Source organism: Triturus cristatus, chromosome 1_2, assembly GCF_964204655.1.
Source record: "Triturus cristatus chromosome 1_2, aTriCri1.1, whole genome shotgun sequence".
Classification (NCBI taxonomy): Eukaryota; Metazoa; Chordata; class Amphibia; order Caudata; family Salamandridae; genus Triturus; species Triturus cristatus.
Window position 1 is genome coordinate 136,627,794 of NC_140580.1, and position 22,754 is coordinate 136,650,547.

The 22,754-nt window shown below is 48.1% G+C and overlaps 1 protein-coding gene across 1 annotated transcript in view; it reads right to left on the minus strand.

Moving 5' to 3' along the window:
- Window positions 1–10,026: 10,026 nt before the first annotated feature.
- The window catches only part of TRUB1 (TruB pseudouridine synthase family member 1), a 250,782-nt gene continuing 238,054 nt past the window's right edge, over window positions 10,027–22,754 (minus strand). The window contains exons 7-8 of the mRNA XM_085603278.1: window positions 11,575–11,631; window positions 10,027–10,972 (exon numbers count right to left, since the gene is read on the minus strand). Of these exons, the coding sequence (XP_085459404.1) occupies window positions 10,674–10,972; window positions 11,575–11,631 (356 nt within the window). The 3' untranslated portion in view covers window positions 10,027–10,673. The remainder of the gene's footprint in view (window positions 10,973–11,574; window positions 11,632–22,754) is intronic.

Sequence of the window (22,754 nt, forward strand, 5' to 3'; positions counted from 1 at the left end):
AAACTCGGAGGGGCTGCTCCCGGTCCGCGGAGCATAGGTCACACATAGAAGCCATCAGCGGTGGCGGCCATTCATCTATGCCGGACAGCCAGGGGGCCTCAAATCGGGCCCAGCAGAACCCCGGGAGGCAGGGTGGGCCCAACACGATCTGGGGAGGAGCGGCGCACTGTGCATCCTTGGCGCCGAGGCCCAGGACTGCACTGGACTGCGGTGAGACTCGGTGGGGCTGCCCCCTGGCCCGCTGAGCAGCAGTCCCACACAGAAGACATCAGCGGCGGCAGCCATACATCTGTGCCGTACAGCCGAGGGGTCTCACATCGGGCCCAGCGGAACCCCTGGAGATGGGGTGGGCCCCTAAGCGATCTGGGGAGGAGTGGCGCACTGTGCATCCTTAGGGCTGAGGCCCAGTGCTGCATTGGCCGGCCCTAGGGAGGCAAAGAAGGGCCTAGACAGTAGTGCAAGACTCATGCGCAGGGCAGCCATCAGCCCCCTGCCCATAAGAAGGTGAGGCCCGGCAGCGCGACGAGAGTGTGCCAGGCGGTCTACCCTGGGCCTGCTAAGAATAGAACGGCAAGAGCCTGTGACCAGCGACGAGGCACCTAGGTGGTGATGCGCGAGGACCCTGGCCCGGATATCGCAGATCCCCCATGCTAGGATCCCCCTGGCGGAGGCCCGCAAACCGGTAATGAGGGTGTAACTCGCCGAGTGTGGCCGGAGGTCGAGACTAGCCTCGCCATAGAATTGAAACCTGGGCCCGGGCTCAGCTTTGGGCTTGGAGTTGGTTGCTCTGCAGGCTTTTCTGGTGGCTCACGCAGGAGCAGCAGTGGTGGCGGCCCTCCTCACGGTAAAGCGACAAGCCTGGATGGTACGAGCCTGACTCCGATGTGCACGGTGGGCCGATGCAGCTGCTCGCCGGAGTTGGTCCCTTGCCCTGGACGGTGCAGGAGCGTGCCCAGCCAGGCCCGAATAGACACAGCGAGACGGTGGTGCAGTATTCCCCGGGGCACGACTGGGAGATGCACGATGTGGTGCCGTGGCCCCTGCTGCTGCCGAATTGGGATAGGAGAACGGGCAGACAGTGCTCACGACATGGCGGCGGCACGCACCAAGAAAGATAAAACCCTGAAGGAGATGCTCCTGAAACCACCTGGGCCCACCACACCAGCAGCTCAGAGACAAGAGGGGGCACTAGAGGGAAGGGGGGGGGATGGCCCGGCCACTAAGACCTTCATGATGGAACTGTTCTCTGCCACTAAGGAAGATATCTAAGACCTCAAGAACCAGCTCTCTGCCGATCTCAGGGAGGTGAGGCGCGACATTGATGAGGTGGGAGAACGGGTAGCTACTCTGCAAGAGCATGAACTCAGCCGGGAAGAGGAACCCCACCAGATGCAACAAGACCTGCTCTGCCTCAAGGAGCAACATCTAGATCTACAGGCACATGCCGAAGATCTTGAGAACCGCTCTCGGCGGAACAACGTTCAGATTCGAGGAGTGCCCTGGCGAGAGGAGGGAGATGAATTCCGGTCTTATGTCAGGGCTCTGTTCCGGCAGATATTGGGTGAAGACGACTCGAAGGACATACAAATGGACCGTGTCCATAGGGTGGGCCTCCCCAGAGGAGACAAAGCGCCGCCTCCGGACATCCTTGTGTGTGTCCATGACTTTCAAGAGAAGATAATTCGCAAAGCGAGGGAGGCTCACCCGGTCCAGTTCCGGGGTCAGACACCAGCTATTTTTCAAGATTTGGCGGCATCCATGTTGATCAAACGGCAAGAATTCAGGGTGGTCAACTCCTATCTTCGTGAGAAAGGCATTCCATATTCCTGGGGCCATCCCTTCCACATCAAATTCAAACTACAGGGGAAATTGCGACAGATTAGTTCTCTTACCGAGGCACTTGAAGTGCTTGGCCTTGATAACACGCCAACAGCGGAGCAGACAGAGGGGCCTACAGAGCGCGCTCCTCGGTGATCAACGCGATAGCAGCTGGTTGGCAAACCTGCCTCCAAACTAAAGCCTGACCCGGCAACGATGGCCAAAGAGCGAGAGGTGGTGCTCTCCTCCCCGACGCAGCCTTTGGAGCGCCCGGCTACCCCATGAACTACGCAACTGGACTACGCCGGATTGGGTGATGTAGCAGGCTGCCGGGGGTACACGGGCGGAAGTCTCCGACACTCGCTAGCAAGCTTCTCGCTTGCGGTCTGGGACGGACCACGAATTCCACCCCACCTGTTGATGAGAGAGCCATGACCTCCCTGGTTTTCCATCCCTTGACTAACATTTGTCTTTCCTTGATCTCAGTAGCTATTTTGCGACATGTTTTCTTTTTGATGTCACTGCAGGTTGTTATTTCTTTTTGGGGTTTCCGCACCAGTCAGTCCTCCTTCCATGTCTCCTCGCTGAGGCACAGGGACATCCCGAGCAATGCAGGCCCAGATAGCGGGATGCGGGCAAAGCAGAACGTTGCACTTATACACACTCCCGATGGGGAAAGCCCTCAAGATAGTTAGCCTTAATGTGCAGAGTCTAAACAACCCCGTGAAAAGAACAGCCATCCTTTCCTTGCTGGAAAATTCTGGAGGTGATATATGTCTTCTCCAGGAGATGCACTTCCTTTCTAAGGACACTCCCCGCATGCACACTAGATGCTTCCCGCAGCAATTCTGGTCCACGGGCTTGTCCAAGAAAAATGGGGTGGCGATCCTAAACAGAGCACACTTCCCGGGTAAAGTCATAGCAACCGTGGCGGAAATCAAGGGGCGCTTGCTGGCAGTTAGGATACAATGGGTTGGTTCACACATTACCCTGGCCTCGTTCTATGCTCCCAACACACAACAGGAATCCTTTATCGTTACCGCCCTCACAGAGGTTCTTACAACACAAGACACAGAGATACTGGTAGGAGGGGACTTTAACTTAGTGATGAATGCTGATTTAGATAGACCAGGGCAAAGGTCGAATCAGGCTGGGACATTCTCCTCATGGGCCGGGACTGGCTGACGGACAATGGACTAAATGACGTTTGGCGTGCCCAACACCCTGGGCTGAAGGACTACACTTACTACTCAGCAGCCCACAAAACATATGCGCAACTTGACCATTTTTTGGCTTCTACTCCCTTAGCGCGTCAATTACAAACCGCCACTATCGAACCCAGGTCCTTGTCGGATCATGCACTCATCGCTGTACATGTCCCTGCGCAGCCCTCCCATGCGGTGCCCCCTGGTTGGCATTTGCGGGAGAGCCTCCGGCATTCCTCCGAAACAGTGAAGCGCATTAAACAAAAATTAGTGGACTATTTGCAGCTTAATGACATGAGCTCAGCGTCGCTGTCGGCGGTCTGGGAAGCTCTAAAGTTCATAATCAGGGGTGAATTAATCGCCATTTCTGCAGCTGAAAACAAACTACGGAAAGAAAAGCGCAGCGAACTAGAGAACGGGGTAGAGGAACTAGAGTCCTTACATAAAAGAACTGGGGCGCCGATGGTTTGGAGGGAGCTGGAGAAACACAGGAGTCTTCTGAAGCATCTGGACCTCGACAGGGCTGAGCATGCTCTTCTTAGACTCCGCCATAAATTGTATCTTAGCAGCAATAAGTGTGGCAGGCTCCAGGCCCAGAGGCTGCGGGCTAAAACACAGGCGGCTATGATCCAGGCGATTAGAGACCAGACTGGGGAGGAACAGAGCGCAGATACGCACATAGTGGAAGCCTTCCGCTCATTCTATTGCCCCCATACACTGGGTAAGACCCACCGACACTGGACCCTCTCATATTTGGACACCTGTGCGATTTCTCCTCTCCCTAAAGCAATGGCAGAACTGCTTGATTCTGCCATTAGCGTGGAGGAAGTAATCACAGCTATATCCCGATTGAAACTCAGCAAGTTGCTGGGACCTGACGGCTTTTCAGCCCTCTTTCGCAAATCCTTCTGTTTTGAGCTGGATCCCATTTTAACTAAACTAACTAACGGGGGTGGTAACACATTCCATGTCGGAGGCAGCTATTTCTGTCATTCTGAAGCCCTCCAAAGATCCAATAGACTGTGGGTCCTACCGGCCCATATCTCTCCTAAATTTAGATGCAAAGATCTTCGCCAGTATCCTTGCGGCGCGTTTAAATCCCCTAATGGCAGACTTAATCGACCCCACCAAGCAGGTTTTATCCAAACAAGGCAAGGGGGGACAATACGAAGCGCCTCTTCCACCTCATGGACAGCGCACAGAGATCGGGTAGACAGGCCTTATTCCGATCTATGGACGCCGAAAAGGCATTCAACAGAGTAAGCTGGGCTTACCTGTTTGATACCCTGCGCTGCTTTCGGTTTGGGGAGAACTACATAAAGTGGATCAAATACATTTACAGCGAGCCCAGGGCTTTCGTGAGAGTAAATGGCACCAGATCAGCTACTTTCCCAATATCGCGGGGGACACAGCAAGGCTGTGCTCTGTCCCCCCTTTTATTCGCGCTCTACATGGAGACACTCATCCACCGTCTAAGTCCCTCACCAACCCTCAAATGACCTTGTGGAGCTACGCACATTTGGGGAGGCATATGGGTTCAAAGTCAACCTGGGCAAATCAAACATCCTAAACCTATCAATCTCCCCAGCTATGGTGGACGGTCTGCAGCAACAATTCTCGTTCCCATGGACCCAGCAAGACATATCGTACCTCGGCATACACCTTACGCCGACCATTGCCTGGACAGTAGCTCTAAACTATGCGACTCTATTAGAACACACGGCCAAAGCACTGGACGCTTGGGCACGACTGCGATTGGCAAAATTTGGGAGGATTGCAGCGGTCAAAATGACGGTTCTCCCTCGCATCCTTTATATATTTCAGACGATCCCTACGACGCCTCCGCCAAGGGTGTTAGCTCAATTACAGACCCTTATCAATACATTTGTATGGGGTGGAAAGAAGCTGCGCCCCTCGTTAACTCAAATGGTCCGTCCGAAGAAAGAGGGGGGGTGGGTCTTCCTGTGATTAGCAGCTACTACCAGGCGTCCTGCCTTCGATACATCGTGGAACGGAACAGACCCTTGTCTGGTAAGTACTGGAACTTCTTTTACCAGGCGGTAGCTGGAATTAACATATGGCGGGAGCTCTAGTTACCATGCAAGCACAGGGCCTGGGGGCTATACTCCTCACCAGTCACTTCCCCGACACTGAAGGTTTGGGATCTTGTGGCCATCAAAAAAGGCTGGACGACCTTTCCCTCGCCTATGACTCCAATTGTAGATAACCCGGAATTTCCCCCAGGGCAGGCCTCAGTGGTATTTCAACGATGGAGAGAAGAGGGATGCAAGAGGGTGGGATCTCTCTTTAACACAGAAGGCCTGGCCCAGTTTGCTCAGCTTAGGCGAGACTACGATCTCCTAGCGACTGATGAATATGCATTTCGCCAACTATATCACTGGGTCACCATGCCCCCTAATTACAATAGAATGTCCCGACCTCTTACTTCATTTGAAAAATGGCTGATCCGCAAAAAAGATGACCATTGCCTTATCTCTAAACTGTACGCTATGCTTATTGCGCGACCCGCAGAGCAGCGCACGAAGGCGCAAAACCAATGGGAGACGGAGCTGGGAAGGCCACTTTCTGCTAAAGAATGGGAGCATATACTCTACAGAGCACACCACACTGCGCATAATACTGCCGGGTCAGATTCCGCATTTAAAGTCTTCTCATATTGGTACTATACCCCAATGCGAATACACAGCTGGGACAAAAGCAAATCCGAGGTCTGCTGGAGGGGGTGTAGGATGTCTGGCACCCTATCGCATTGTCCCAAGCTTCAGCGCTACTGGACTGAGGTCCTTAATAACATTGATGAGGCGTTCGATACCGCCATACCCCGGTCTCCGGAGTACACCCTCCTTGGGCTGTCACACTCTCGGGTCTTCCCTCTACGATCTATGAGAGGCAGGCAAATGGCGCTAGCTTTGTTAGCAGCAAGGCAAGTCATCTTAGCTCAGTGGGGAACAAAGGCCATACCTGAGTTCACAACTTGGTTGAATCGCCTGTGGCATATTTTGGCTATGGAGCGCCGGTCCCTAGTAGTGGACGGGAAGGGGGAGGTCTATGCTGAATTGTGGGCTCCATTTCTGCAGCTGCTGTCCAAAGGTATGAGGGAAATCACCTGCCCTAAATATCTGCAAATCCTTAAACTACTGCCACAGGATGCTAATGTAGCTGCACCTCTGAAGACAACCTAAGAGGGACCTGCCACTAACCTTACTGTTCGTGGGTCATGGAGCTGATTTGGTAGAGTTGACAGGTGAGCAAGAGGGTGGGGGAGTGATAAGGGGGGTTTATGTTTGGGTATGTTCTCCTTGTTGTCTTCCCCTTTTATATTTTTTTATTATTGTTTTTCTCTACATTGAAAAGTAAGAAGTCACTGAACACTACGAAGAGCTATTCCTGCAATAACGCTGCCGGCCTCAGGGTTCCTGGCATAAAAGCTGTGTATTGCTGCTTGATGTGTGCTCTGCCGGCCTGTGGATGTAGGCAGGAGGCTGTGTAAGTGCAAGGTAAAACCTTCAGCACCCTGGTGCTCCTAAGTCCCCACTGAAAACAAATACTTCACCTACAGACAGGCAAACAAATGGAAGAAAAAAAGAATCCTGAATGATTGCACGCTTCTGAAGTCCCTCCAGACTACATTCACAAATTTCATATCATCAAGAGCCAAATACTGATCCAAGACCATTAATGAAGTTGTCAACAAAAGCAAAACCTCTTCAAGGCAAACAAACACTGCATCAACCACTGCATGACCCTTTTATCCCATGCTCCACAGACAAGTGGAATGGCATCCTCTTTAGTGGGAAAAATACAAACAATCTGACAGGACATCTACAAGACCAAGTGTGCTACTCCTCTTAGATCCACTCGTTCTTATCGCATTCTGCAATGGCCATGCTTCAAAGTCCTTTCTCTCCCAGATATGCTTAACCCCCTCAAAGCCACATCCTATGAAGATGTTGTCTCATCCTTGTCCTTTATCAAGGCTCTCTCTGGAGAAGCTCTCTCACAATTGCACTGCACAATGCTAATGTGTCCCCTCACTCAAGGCATCTCGCCAGAACCTCTCAAGACAGGCCAGTCTCCCACTTTTGAATAAACTTAAAATAACAATGCAAATATCTCCAGCAACACTACAAATCTGGCTTCAGTTCAGGCTGCCACACGAAAACAACCACTGTCTCCTGATATTATTGGACCTCTTAGCACCCATCAACACTGTTGACCATTCAATCCTTATGCACGCCCTGGAGTCCCTAAAGTAATTATTCACTGGAAGCATCCTTCGTTAGTTCTGGCCCTACATAACCAAAAGACAAGACTTTACTTACATGGGCATGGAAGATGCCAGATATCCCAATCCTCTCTGGTGTCCCCTAGGATTTCATCACGCCCCCCCATCATCTTTAACATGGAGCTTTTTGGGACTAAGCTCCCTGATAACAGCTTCAAAATTCACCAATGTGTTGACGATACACAGCTCTATGTAAAAGTTTCCTCCACTCCAGACATCCAACGACTCGCACACTGCCTGTACATCATCCAGATTGGATGTCCAGCACCAACATGAAGATGTACCCCATCAAAACAGAATTTCTATAGTTTGTCAGGAACAATGAGCTAAGAAATAGTCCAAACCCAACTCCCTGACATGAACCTTGAAGACTTTGAATCCCAACTTCTACCCATGGCCAAGTCACCTGGATTCACCCAGGACACCAACCTCACCCTAAAAAAACACAAAGGAAACAAAGACAACCTTATACCAGTTCTCACTAATAAGGAAAGTGAAACGGTTCCTCAATGAAAGCAATTTCAGAACTGCTGTTCCAGCCCCTATACTCTTGCATGTGGATGGTGTCAATGCTCTGCTCTCTGGCCTCTCACACCGGCCTCCAGTTAAAGACATCCTACACATGCTTCAGCATGTCTTATCCAGGGCCTGGAGAAATATAATCAAAGCCTGCACCAGTCCTAACATCCCAAGTAGTGATATTCAGCAAGATAAGGTGCAAATGGGCTTAGGACACAATCCCCCTAGGTCCCAGAATAGAGAAGCAAGAAAAACACAAATTCCTTGATCACTCTAAAACAATACAAGCAAAATAGCCCTGCACACTGCCAAAGGTTCAAGCACATGTAAAAAGGTATTCTTTATTCATGTTCTTTAAAATTCAATTTTAAAGAACATGAATAAAGAATAACTTTTAACATCGCAAGATCCAATCGACTTTTTTCATTTGGGAAAACAACTGTTTACTGTAAATCATTTGCACTGTGGATATGGTCCAATTAATGACATGTACATGTACTTGAACCTTTGGAAGTGTGCAGGGCTATTTTGCTTAAGAAATATAATCACTTCACATCCTCATAATAGATTTCCTCTGCCTCTCCTTGATGGCCCCACCACATTAAAAATCAGCTATATGATTCACAAAACTATTATGACCAACACTCCCACCTGTCTCGGCTTACCATCTCCAGTGGCACTCAGCAAATCCAGAGTAAGGACACCATTAGATGGGCGGGAGCCAAAGAAGCGTAAGAAAATGAAAACACTCTTTCTCCATCTTTGCACTCTTGATCTGGAACAACATCCCCATATCTATCAGGACTGTTGCAATCTGCTCCAATTTCGGGAAGTGTTGAAGACACACTTCTTTAAAGAATAAAACATTACAATGCAGTGACAACACTAATGCTGTCAGAACCCAGCACATCTCCAACCACTTGTTGACTGCGTTTGCATTTTAACGCTATACAGTACACCACTTCCTATTTGGCTACGTTTTCACTACAGAAACGCAGCATGCATACCATTCAGGTATTTAACTGGTTGCTGCACTCCAGTGAGCAGAGCACAGAGCTATACACTGGTACATGGACCCCTAGTCTCCGTTGTCCTAAATACTGGAAACAGGACTTCCCTCAACTGCATCAGATATTTCATAGAGATGGGGACCTTATTTAGGAGATGGGGTTCGAGTCTTTGGATTCCTGACGATTTTATTATGTGGTGCTGGAAACTCAACAGCGGAAGCTTCAGCCTGCTGAGTTATTGAAAATGGTACACAGAATTGGATCTTTAAAAGGACTTGGTCCGGGAGTCCCACATCTGTAATCCGTACACAATTTTCAATCCCTTGGGGAGGGAACAGTTTTTGGAGAAAGCTATGGGCCGACAAGTAAAGTCACTTGAGTCATCCCAAGCATAGTCTGATATGACCAACGTTCTAGAAAATTTAGCACCTAAAAACATTTGCACTCATCCCGAGCACAAAAAAGGTGCTAGTACCTTCCAGTTATGTGTGTGTGTAATACTTTTGTCGGCTCTTTTTGGATGCCTGTGAATAAGATTCCTATTCTTCAGTGACAGAACAAAACATTAACGCGATTTAGTGCTATTTATGTGTCGTTCTGTACATGTACCTGTGATCCCCATCACTTCCCACAGTAGGCTCGCGCGGTTTGCCTTCGCCACTTAGAGTCAGCTGCCCAAAGGCAGTAACTTAGGTCTTCAACTGGAGTGCCACAGTATTACTGCCCTGAGACATTAGTAGAAAGCGACGGTACCCACGAGAATCCTACCCAGTCAACATTAACTGCCCAGCCCACGTCCCCCAGAAAAGTACTTCACCCCAATCGGAGATTCGTTTTTCTTCAAGGTTACATGAGCCGAGAAAGAACCCTTTTCTTCCGAGTGTGCCTTTCTTTTAACGCTACTGTTGCATGAACACGTTTTACTGCACACTTTACATTCACCATTTACACAGCACTCTTCAGAATCTGACTTGCATCCTAGCGCAGGTGCATGTGTTATCGTACTAAAGGGTACTCCATTTACCGACCTCAAAAGCTTGCTGGGAATTCATTTTCTTGACGTCCAGGTTATAAAGGTTATAAAGAAACCATCATCGTGTGCTCAACCCTATGCAATTATACATTATTGTGCTGCTCCCATGCGTAAGGTTGAATATAATTCAATAAATAAAATTGAAGTTGGCATTTTAATGACTATAGAAATCTTTTAGAAATGAATAATGTCGCCTCCACACAAAAGAATGCTTCGTTAAAGAAAAATATGCATTCCAAGTACTGCCTTTCTTTTGCAGGTCACAACAAACCGAACAGACGAATTACCCTTTCAATCGCTGGGTCTCTGCAATGCCATTATGTTCTTGCGGGATTTCCGATTGTGACAAGCTAATACCTAACCACTGACTAATAACACACAAATGAAATGGTTAAAAAAAACAACAACAAAAAACAGCCAAAGGAAAAATACCCGCGTTTCATTTCAACGCATAAAAAAAGGGGTAACCTCTCACATGACCAGGCTGTGTCACTGCTGGTAGACAGGTTGCATCCGAAAAACACCCAGAGTTCTAAGCGACTCCCTGCCCAGGTATCATGCTGACCTTCCGCCCCATTCTTGAAGAGCTCCCCCCTGTGGGTGGAGAAGGTAAATGTAGATATAAGTCGCCAGCTGCTCTGAAAGCCTCCCTCCAGGCAGCAGTGACTCAGTAGATGAAAGTTGTCTTGCAAGGTGCCCCGAGGCAATGATGATGAATTTCCCTTTGCTATGGAGAAGACTGCCATTTTTCTGGGGGTGCATCCACCCTACAGAGTAAGAGGCTATGGACGTCCATCAGGAACTGCAGTCTCGCCTGAACACTCCTGAAGTCCTTGTCGCTTCTGCTCACAGTCCAGATCACACGTCGCACTCGGCGCTGGCCCCTCGGCCTCTTTGTTTGAGTCTTGAGCCTTAAACCTCTTAGAAGACGGGTCTGTGGCAGCAGATGGCGGGCCTTGTTCTTCCAGTACCTGTGCAATACCCTCTATGGTCCAGTTCTCCTCGGGTACTGCATTCTCTTCGGTAAATTGGCCTTGCTTTGTGCGCGTCAGCTCCTTCACGCTAGCGCAAGACGACAGCTCTAGAGAAAGAAGAAAACATGTCTGCCTTTGCACTTGGAAGGTGATAAGACTAGGCTGAATGAAGGAAGAGCTTAAAATGGCCAGGGCTCATCCTGTAGTCATGTGGTTGCATTGATGAAGAGTGTCGTGTCTGGGATAGGATCCAGTCTCAGAGGAAAGCAAGCAATGAGCTGAGCTGGGAGGCCTACTCATGATAAGAGGAGGCACTAGGCAGGGAACAGGCAAATATTCCACTATTAAATAGCTATAAAACTCCGGGGATTCGAGATGATCGAAGTGGAAGAGGTGATTGGCAAATGTATAGCTTAAGGATGGAGTACACAGGCAGGGGGTGTAAGTGGAATCAAGAGAAACTGGATTTATGTTACCACTCAAGGTACCAAGAATGGAGGAAATGGAAGCAGAGGGCGCCCGAGGGTGGATGCTAGGTGCAGTGTGGCTGGCATATAGATGCCAATGTGAGGATTCCATAGGGGATCTGGGGAAAGAGGAGAGGGAGATACAATTATGCAAGCGAAGCGAGCGTTACTGGAGTGGCCTTTTTAGGCGCCATGCAGTTTCAGGTAAACACAAAAGGCCGCATGGCCATCATTGTACACACCTTTACCAATGTCGCTGACCAGGCTCCGGATATAAAAGCCTCCTCCGCACTCGACATCTGGAACAAAAGAGGAACAGTTTACCAGAGGTGAATCTAAACGGCACAGAAAACAGACTGACCCTTCAAAGGCCCATGTAACCAAACGCAAGGATCAAATATTGATGGGATGCCGCATAAATTATTCATCCAACGACACGTGCTGCGGAGATCGCAGAGGCGCGGAGCAGAAATAAAAGAAAATGGATGAGCTTATTTTAAATTACAAGCCAGGCTTCACTGAACTGTCTACTGAACACATCCGTTCTTCGGATCGCTCCCGGCTGACGCGGCAGCAGTTGCCTGTGAACAGAGAATGTCCTGTTTTCTGAAAACATGAGAAGCCGCGGCTCCAGTAACCGAGTGTTCCGAGAGCGCAGAACCAAGCGGGCGTGACGCAGCTTCTCACCGCCGAGCGATCCGAACGAAACAAATAATCAGCTAGGATCACAGCCCGCCATCTTGGGGAGCAGACACATATTCATGACTGACACCCACAGATCGAGCAGCTCTAAAAACGATAACAAAACAAGCATTGGCAAAGGCAATAGATTGCAGCTATGCGAGAGATATTGCGTTTGTTAGTGTTTTTAGACATTTTGCACTGTAGTGCGGACTGCTGTGCAACGTGGCTGAAAATAAAGAAAATAATAGTGCTGTGAAGTGGGCAGCGCTGGCACCATCACAGCACTTTTTTCTTTAATTATAAACCATCTTACGCGCAGTAGTGTGCGCTGCTGTGCAACAAGTCTAAACAAGCATTGGCTATTTGCTTTTTGCAATGTGTTTAGCCAGTGTGGGCGGTACGGTATGGGGGTGGTGGAGCAGGGCTAGGGGGAATAAAATTCTCGTCCCTGATCACCGTGTCTCTCCTCCGTCTCTCCCACATCATGTCTTCCAGGAAGCACCCAGGCTACCCTGAGCCAATCGCAATGCTGTCTTGTAGTTGGTCTGAGCACTGTTGTTCGGCGCTCAGATGGGGACAGGGAGCCTGGGCATGTCCTCCACCCTGGCTGTAAAGCAGCCTGGGTGGAGAACATGCAAATTGCGCATGACGGTTTGGCCAGGCCAAGATGGCCAGCCAAAGCGTCATGCCCACTTTAGAGTGTAGCAACCACTCCTCCTCCCCGACGTCAGGGGAGGCAAGCCCCACCCCACCCTAACCTGACAATACCAAAAATAAAATGACAATAGCTTAAGCTATCATTTTCTTTTTTCTTTTACACTGCTCAGTGAGCAGTGGGGCGACCCTCCTCTGCCTTAGCGGAGGAGCCGCCAATGGTGTACTTCAGTGTGGCTGCTGCTCAGCATGGCTAAAAGTTAGTGGGGTGGAGCAGATTGGAGTGGAGTAGATTAGGTTAGAGTGGGATATGGTAGATTGGGGTAGAGTGGAGTGTTGTAGATTGGCATATAGTGGAGTGGGGGTAGAGTGGGATAGAAAGGAATGGGGTGGATTGGGGAAGATTTGAGCGGGTCGATTGGAATGGAGTGAGGTAGATTGGGATGAGTAAAGCAGAACTGAGTGAAGTAGATTGGGGTAGATTACAGTGGGGTAGATAGAAGTAGGGTTGATAGAAGTGGGGTTGATAGAAGTGGGGTGGAGTGGTATATATTGGGGTAGATTGGAGTGGAATGGGGTAGACCAGAGTGGAGTCGGGCAGGGTGGAGTGTAGTGGGGTAGATTGGAGTGGGAACGATTGGGTGCATTATAGTAGGGTAGAATGGAATAGAGTGGGGATATAGTGGGATGGATTGGGATAGATTGGATTGGTGTGGGGTAGATTGCATTGGTGTGGGGTAGATTGGATGGAGTGGGGTTGACTAGAGTGGGGTAGACTGGAGTTAAGTGGAGTAGACTGGAGTGGAGTAGATTGGAATGAGATAGTAGTGGGGTAGTCTGGAGTGGGTAGATTGGGATAAAGTGGAGTAGAGTTGGATAGAGGTGTGTGGAGTAGATTGGGTTAGGGTGGAGTAGACTGGGATAGACTGCAGAGGGGCAGACTGGAGTGGGGCGGGTGAAGTAGATTGGAGTAGGGTAGTTTTGGGGTGGGGTAGATAGATTGGAGTTGGATGGAGTGGGGTGGATTGGGTTAGATTGGACTGGAGTGGGGTAGATTTGGGTGGCATGTGGTAGATTGGAGTTAACTGGAGTGGGGTAGATTGGATAGAGCGGAATGGAGTGTGGTAGACTGGGGTAGAGTGGAGTGGGTCAGATTGGAGTGGGGTAGATTGGGACTGAGTTCAGTGGGTTAGATTGGAGTGGAGTGGAGTTGGATAGATTGTAGTGGAGTCTAGAGTGGAGGGAGCTAGATTGGGGAAGAGTGGAGCGGAATCAGATAGACTGGAGTGGGGTAGATTAGGCTGGAGTGGAGTGAGCTAGATTGGAGTGGAGTGAGCTAGATTGGAGTAGGATAGACTTGAATGGAGTGAGGTAGATTGAAGAGGGACGATTGGAGTGGGGTAGAATGGAATGGGTTGGAGTGGGGTGGATTGCAGTGGGGTAGATTGGGGTGGAGTAAAGTAGATGGATTATACTGGGCTGGGGTAAATTAGGGTGAGGTAGATTGGTGAGGGGTGGATTGTAGTAGGGTAGATTTGGCTGGAGTGGGTGGATTGGGATGAAGTGGGTTAGATTGGAGTGGGGTAGATTGAGTGGACTAGATTTGGGGAGAGTGGAGTGTGGAAGAGTGGGGGTGGGGGTGGGTAGATTGGGTGGATTGGAGTGTGGCAGATTGGAGTGGAGTGTGGTAGATTGGAGTGGAGTAGGCTGTGTCAGATTGGAGTGGGGGAGTTTGGAGGGGAGTGGGATAAATTGGAATGGAGTGCTGTAAATTGATCCTGAATGTTGGGTGCAAATCGATATCTGGCAAAGGTACGAGGCATGATATAATACCTTTTGCCAGCTGTGCTCTCCACATCTACCCAGCGTTGGCTCTCATAGCCATGTCTGTGTTCACATCTTCCGAGAAGGGAAGGTTTTCACTTAAAAAAAACAAACAGCTTTTTGAAGTGGGCTGACCAAAAGAACAAGTTACTTACCTATGGTAACACTTTTTCTGGCAGATACCCTATGTAACTGTAGACTCTTCACACTTGGGATCAATTGGGGTCCCATTTGTAACTGCCACCTCCGTGCATCAATGTCATTTTCTTTCTGATATCTATGTGCGTCATCCGACATGAAGCCCTGGGAATAAGACTGAGCCAGAATGGAGATCTCTAATTGGATTCTTTTGAGGATAGACCAAAGGAGATCATTCCACAGAACGGGGATGCGGGTGGGTCGGTGAGGAATCGGATGTTAGACAGTTTCCACCAAAAGGAGCTTTACCAAAGGTAAGTATCTTGTCCTTATAATGGACACATCTAACTGCAGATTCCTCACCTCATGAACAGATACTAAAGGAGTACCTCACCAGGTGGTGGCCCTGTGGAATGGCGCAAACCATGAAATACTGCTGGACTAAACAAGCAAAGTATCCTTCCCAACAGATCTCGCTATGTAGGTAGTAGTGCTTCATGAACGTGTGAAACAATGCCCACGTCCCATCCTGGCAGATGGCCAAAACAGGCACGCCACTAACCAGAGCTGTGGTAGCAGCTTTGGCTCTGGTGGGATGAGCCCGCAGTCCTTCCGGGGGATGTTTTTTGACCAGACCATAGCAGATCATTACACAAAGAACAATCAATCTGGAGATGGTACTTTTTTTGCACTGCCTTTCCCTCCTTTGCCCCAGAGAAACCCACAAAGAGCTGATCATCCACTCGGTGATCCTTGGTGCCATCGATGTACAAACTACAAGCTCTCTTTAGTCTAGGCAAACAAGTCTCTCTTTCTCCTTGGATGGATGAGGAGGAGTGAAGAACATTGGTAGGGTAACAGACTGCCCAATGTGGAAAGGTGTTACAACGTTTGGGAGAAAATGCTGCCTTGCTCCTTAGCATCAATTTTGTCTGGGTAAAAAAGTGGTGCATGTTTGCTGGACAGAATATGCTTGCAGCTCACTCACATGATGACCTGACGTGATTGCAACAAGGGACGCTCCTAAATGTGTGGTCTCTCATGAGACAGCTATGCAAATGGATGCACATCAAGAATGTAAGTATGAGATTGAGACCCAAATGGGGCATCACAAAGGGTTTTGGTGGGAACATATGGATCAGACCTTTCAAAAATGTATCACAATAGGTGACAAACAAGGATGGTTGATCAAGCAAACAAAGAAAGGCAATTAGATCGACAAATAAACTTTAACTGTTGCCACAGCAAGACTTTGCTGGGCTAGAGACCAGGAGAAAAGGAGAACATCTGATAACTGAGCCTGTAATGGTTGGATGTGCAAAGAAGAACAAACAGCTTCACCCACTGTCCTGCATAGATAGTCTTAGTGGAGAGATGCTTGGCTGCTACAATTACATTCACCACTTTGGAAGGAAAACTGATTACAGTTAACAGTCACTGCTCAATTTCCAACCATGGAAGTGTAAGTTGTGCAGGCACTGAACCCTGCCCTGTTGTTGCGATATCAGGTACTCCCAAAGAGGCAGCCCAATGGGAGTTCTGATGCTCATGGGCAGGTGTTCTGGGTACCCAACTCTCCTGACCCAATCCAGAGCCACTAGGATGACTTAGACCTGGTTGTTCTCAATCCTCTTCAGAAATGTTGGCAGCAGAGGTAGAGAAAAGCTCAAGTCTAACCGAAATGCATCTTCAAGTGAGGACTGCCATCTGAACTCCAATGTGCAAAAGCTTAAACGCTGCGTGTTCTCAGTGGTGGCGAAAAGGTTGAGCTTAGATTCTCCACATTGTTGGTAGATGCCCCATGCTACCTCTGAGCGCAGCAGCCATTCGTGATCCGCTCGGCTTCACAGGCTGAGTCTGTCCCTCTAGTACTTAAAGATGCTGCCAGGTATTGTATGACTAGGGAGATGCCCCGATGACTCAGCCAGTTCCAGAGGTGCAAAGCCTCCTGGCACAGGACCCACAACCCTATTACGGCCTGCTTGTGGCCGTACCACATGGCGGTGGTGTTGTTCATGAGAACCTGCACTCGATCTTCCTTGATTGACTGGAGGAAGGCTTTCAATACCAAGCAAATCATCCATAACTCCAACCAGTTGATCTGGAGACGTGTTTCTGTTGAAGATCAGAATCTTCTGATCTCCATCTCTCCCAAATGGCCTCCCTAATCCAGCCTTGATGCCAGAGTCATGACCGTTCACTTTGGGTGAGAGGGGTCGGCCCTGGGTGAATTGTAGTCCAGAAACCACCATTGCAGATCTTTCACAGTCTCCTCCAATGTCTGTGTGAAATATGAGAGGTTCCTTGGGTGCTGAGCCCACTGAGGTTTCAGATCCCAGATCTCACTGCAAAGGCTGCATGTGACACCTGGCGTGGTTGACTAGCAGGATGCAGGAGACCAAGAATCTCACTCAGACCCACATAAGGGTTGAAACATCAGGCTCATACCCCAAATATCCTGGACTCGCTGAGGTAGAGGGACAGCTCGAAAACAGTACAATGTCCAGGGTGGCTCCAATGAACGGGGGCTTCTGCAAAATAGTAAGTTGTCACTTTGGCGCATTGATAGGGAATCTTGGAAAAATGAAGAGATTGGCTGGTGTTAAGAGGTGAAGCAAGCCTACTTTCAGTAACCAATTGTTGAGATATGGGAAGACTAATATTCCTAACCTCGAAGACTAGCAGTGAACACCATCATCACATTCGTTAACATCCAATGGGTGCTGGTAAGGCCGAAGGGGAGCACCACGAGCTGAAAATGCTCATGACCTAATCTGAACTGCAGGTAGCATCTGTGAAACTGCAGGACGGGGATGTAGAAATGGGTGTCCTGCAGGTACAATGCCACAATCCAGTCGCTCAGATCCAGGGCAGACAAGCCTTGGGCCAGAGTGTGCATTTGGAACTACTCGAGAAAGCAGTTCAGGGGACGGAGATCTAAAATAGTTTGAAGTTCTCTGTCCTTTTTTGGCAATAGAAAGTAATGGACGTAACAACCAGCCCTGACTTCTGAAGCAACACCCTCTCTATATGACCCTTCTCCGAGCTTGAACTGCTTTTCAGAGAACAGATACATAGTCCTCCGGAAGCTGTTGTGGTGTAGGTGGCATGTTTGGAGGGGTAAAAGGTGTAGCCATGCTGGTAAAGTTGAAATATCCATCAGTTTGATGCCTAGCTACCCATGGAGGTAATAATGTATCCAGTCTCTGACTGGGTGAAAGTGTACTGTTGAGTGAAAATTAAAGAGGGTTTGCAGGGGAGGCAGCAGGAGGGCGAGAGATGTGGGAGAGGAATTGGGTAGTTGGTTGCCCCTCTGGGCCCCATCATTGTTGACCAGATCCTGAATTCTGCCTTAAAAGGCCTGACACAGTGGCATAACAAAACATTCGGAGGGCCACCCTTCAAGTTATAATGAAGTGGCACACACCACATCTCCCTTTCATGTGGTCCACTAATTTCTGCTTTCATTAGTCCTCATGGAGTAGAGCGATCTCACAGGTTATACAGAAAGACAGGCTCCGGAGTTAGTATACAGGGATAATATGCATATGCTACAGAAGGTACAGTCTTGCATGCAGGCTAAATTCACAATCTTTCTCACTCCCTAAGGATATCTTATTTTTCTTCTGCCCTTTCCTATGGTCCCACTTCTAAAACAGTCTGACCCATCTCCAGTGCTCTATGTGTCATGCAAATTTCTTACTGCTTCTGTATCAGCACAGAGAAAGCATGAATACTGGTGGATGCTGGTACATCCTCTAGCATAGGTAATACCTTTGAGTCATATTGCATGGACTAAGTGGCTACGTTTTTGTGGGCTGTAGCAGGCATGTTCTGGCATGCAACATGTCGATATTATCATATGCATCTGTGGCCTGCGGTGGGTTCCTGATCTGTGCTCAAAACTCAACCAGCACCATATGTTGTCTCAGTATTTTCATGCCTAGACTTCAAAACAGTCTAAACACCAGCTACAAGAATGCTGCAAGCACTGTGAGAAAAATTATTTTTGTCCAAAGAAATGCCCACATATATCAAACTCAATAGACATATAGTTATAGCGTTAATATGGCACTCTTTGCTGCACATTCAGACAAGGTCAGTCTGTGTGCAGTTGGTTCTTTTCTTTGGTGACACTTCAAAGGCAAATGGTCTTTTCGTTCTTTTATGATTTGCAGTTTAGAAGATCAGTTATAGGTGCACATTCTTGACATGTGCACAGTGGCCAAAGACTAACTCTCCATAAGAGAATGTGCATAGGAGCGGAGCACTCATCTTTATAATGGAGTCTAACCTACTCCTAGAAACTGCTTTGTTGTGTTGCACTTTAAAAAAACCTTTAAGTACAGCTCTATAGTAAACAATAAAAGATGGTGGTGAAACCGCCAACGAATATGCCAACCATTCTGTAAAAAAATGTAAGCAGCATTCATTTTATTAAACCACATAACATACCACTGTGCCTTATACAACATATAGCTGTTATGTGTCAAAGGGAACATGGTCGTCATATACTGCTATAGACGAATACCTCAAGTGTCCAGTGCCAGATTAAGTCGGTGGTATCAATGCCCTGAACAGGTAGCCTGCTCTACTGTAAAAAGTAAAAATCAAAAGTAGAAAACAATACACACTCCCTACAGAGGGAGCTCAGAGAGCTGGGGCTTCACAGCTACACAGGACTTGTCTTACGCCTCTGATCTGACCTAGCCTCTGCTGTAAGCCCCTTTTGAAGCCTTGAAGGATGATATAGCTGTGGAAACTGCTCTGCATCCGGTACTATGTCAAACGAGCATGCTATTGATTTCTGGGTTTTTTAAGCACTCCACCGCCGTGTCTGCCTTGTCTCCAAAGAGATGGGTGCTGTCAAAGGACATGTCCATGAGTGATTGTTGAATGTCACTCAAGAGGCCTGTGGTGCACAGGCAGGCATGCCACCAAAGCATCACTCTGGTAGCGACTGTCCAACCCAGACAGTCAGTGGTGTTCAGGTCTAATCTGATTAAGTAATTTGGTGCCTCCCGGCCTTCGGGAATGATCTATTGACGGTTGGTCCAAAGATCATCCTAGACCGCTAGCAAGATGTCATCCACCCAATAATGCATGTGAATAAGACACCTGGAGGTAACTTGATTTTGCGGACCTTAGGGCAAAACTAACAGACGATAAAATAGGTTTCCCAAAATCATCTGTTCATTTGGATTTTCTGGCAGGGTAGTAGGACACATGTTGGGAATCAGTTGGCTGGTGGAGGCAGGTGGAGGGCTGCTGGAGGAAGGATAGGCCCCCAGGGCAGGTCTACGTTTCTTGGATATTTGGTGCTTGACAGGAGGGCAAGGTCCTGGCTTCAGCCAGGTGCTCAAAAGAGTGTCTGTCTGTACCTCATTGAATGTCAGAAGGGATTCTAGAGAGGACAGCCCTGGTTGCAGTACCTCTATGAGCGTGTCTCTCTTTACTTCCATTGAGGGGAGTTAAAGGTCAAGTCCTTCAGCTGCTTTTCTGATAACCATGGCAAATGAGGCAAACTTTAGTGTAGAGGGGCCAGGTGGAGAGTTTAGGGTAGTGTCTGGTGATGTGTCAAGGTACTGGTATCTTGCAGGTTAAGGAATAGATGTTTGTGTTGTATAACTGAGGTTTTATTACTTTCATTGACTTGCGGCACCCGGTTAAAAGAATCCATAATTCAGGGGAAGTGTGTCTGAATGACATTGAAGTTGTGGAAGGTACTGATGGGGCTTGACTTTGGACTAAGTTGTGTCAGATTTGCTACAGAGTCTGATAGTACAATAGGCTCATCCTCCGACAAATGCAGAGTTGCTATCGAAGCACTGGGCCCTGGTGCAGTTCTTGGCTCCATAGGGGAAGACGAAGCAGGCATCAGTCACAGAGTCAGGCAGGTCCCGGGATGAGGTTGAGAAGCACAGATGGCATTGGGGAGGGATATGCCAGCAGAAACCCGACTGGCTGCCTCCTCCTATCCGTTGGGCCCAATGATACTCCATAGGGATTTGGAGGGGTACTGAAGATTTGCAGCATGGTCGACTTGAAGCCCCGAGTCTACTGCGGTGTCGCCGGTGGACCTGAAAATTTGTGCTGGATCGGGACAAGGTACAAGATCGGTTTCGAATTAGGAGATCAAGGCCAGGACCTCAAAGTACCCTGATGTCTTGTCTACAGTGGCGGCTGGTACGATCGGGGGCAGAAGGGGGGTAACGTGGATTAAAAAAAGAATAAAAAACACTTACCTGATGCCGCTTCTCCGTCACCGTCTCTACCCTGGGGCCGGAACAGGAAGGACCCTGGTTCCCTAGAGTCAATCACAACACTGCAATGCAGTCCCAAGACTTGGCTGTACCACTTCCTGGTTGAAGTGGTGGCAGCAAATCAGATCTCCTTTTGAGATCTGTCAGATTTGCAGATCATCTGCGTCTCTAGATATTCATATTTATTTTCTTTCATAACTCCAAAACTACTGAACAGATTTACACCAAATCACAAAAAGATCTTTCTGGATCAAAATCTAGCTTTCTGCCAAATTTGGTGTAATTCCGTTCAACGATTCAGGCTCTAGTGGGGGCTAAAATCCCAATGGGGAATTCCATGGGGAAAAAGCGTTTTAGGAACCACCCTATTTCTTGGCCCCTGCTTGATGAATCACCCCGAAACTTTCCAGACAGCAGATGAAGTGACTGGTGTACTAGTTTTGAAACATTTGTGAAGGTTCGTCAAAAGGCGCTAAAGTTATTTGTAAAGCAAAAAATGCATCGTCTATGGAAACTAGGTCCTAGCTATAACTATATTCACTCAAAAAAACAAAGGTTAACGTGACGTTTTACTTGTGTGTTAAAATAAGAAAAACAAATGTTTAAAAAAACAACAAAAAACAGAAATTCACCAATACACGCCATGCAAAGCATATGACCTCTCACACTGCATCACTCATGACATGTTCAATGACATCATTGAAGACATCACTGATAACATCATATCAATATATAGCATAGAGTTAATGAGTGTACACATGTGGGTCCATAGCATTAAAAAAGCGTAAGTCGTAGAGGCATGTGTGACTGTGCATGTTGAAACTTATATGGTGCACCGTTTACAAATCACTAAACTTTGGGGTGCATGAATTACTCTATGTTAAACAAGTTAAAGGCGGAGTGCACCTACTGTGGGTTGCAGGCATATGTTTAAAAGTAGGTTGCGGCGTAATGCTAAAGCCTGTTCCCAACATTTTGTAAGTAAGGCCAATGCTTCTGTTGCCAACAGATTATGCACGGGTGGATATCTGGGCACATGCCCAGGTTAAATAGCTGTAATACAGAGGTATAGACACATTCTAGGTAGCAAGGACATTTATACGGTGTAAATGTTTATTTCCAGACCTTTGTTGAAGATTTTGGGGCCCTGCAGATTATTGAATAATTTAGAATGTAGGGGTGTCCCACTCAGAGGTGGTTTATCTCACACTGATGTTGTAAACATGCAGGGTTATGGGATTCATATTGCCCGAGAAATAATGATTTTTGTGGTGGACAAGAAGATTGAATGCCTATTTTGTCAGATGGACAACTAGACTTTAACTCACAGTAAATAATGTACGAGCTGTGGCACTCTGGGACTCAGCCATCGCAAATGCTAGAATAAATCCTATGACCATCGGAGGTTAGAGGACTCTGACAGGCTAGAAGCCCATAAATGAGATCTAGCCTTTGATTGGCTGTGGGAGTCTAGAGCCCAACCCTTTAGTACGATTTCACACCTCTCCCCGTTGGGGAAACAGCCTAGGGGCGTGGGGACAGTGATGTTACTGAAGACAATGAGCAGGCTATGTTTGCTCCCCCTCCTCAGACCCGGGAGGGTGGGGACTCAAGAGGGCCATTGGGAGGTCTCATTTCAGCTCCTCCAGCCCCTAGCAGCAGCTCTATCGGGATCTCTGCTTTCTGCCTGTGATTCAATGTCCGGCCACAGAGAAAGAAAAAAAAAAAAGCATTTGCAACGCGATACTGCAAGTTTAAGCTATTGACATTACATTATTATTTGCAATGCCAATAGCTCAAACTTTCAGTAATGCAAGACCTATTGCATTGCAAAAGCTTGTTTTACTGCCTAATGACAT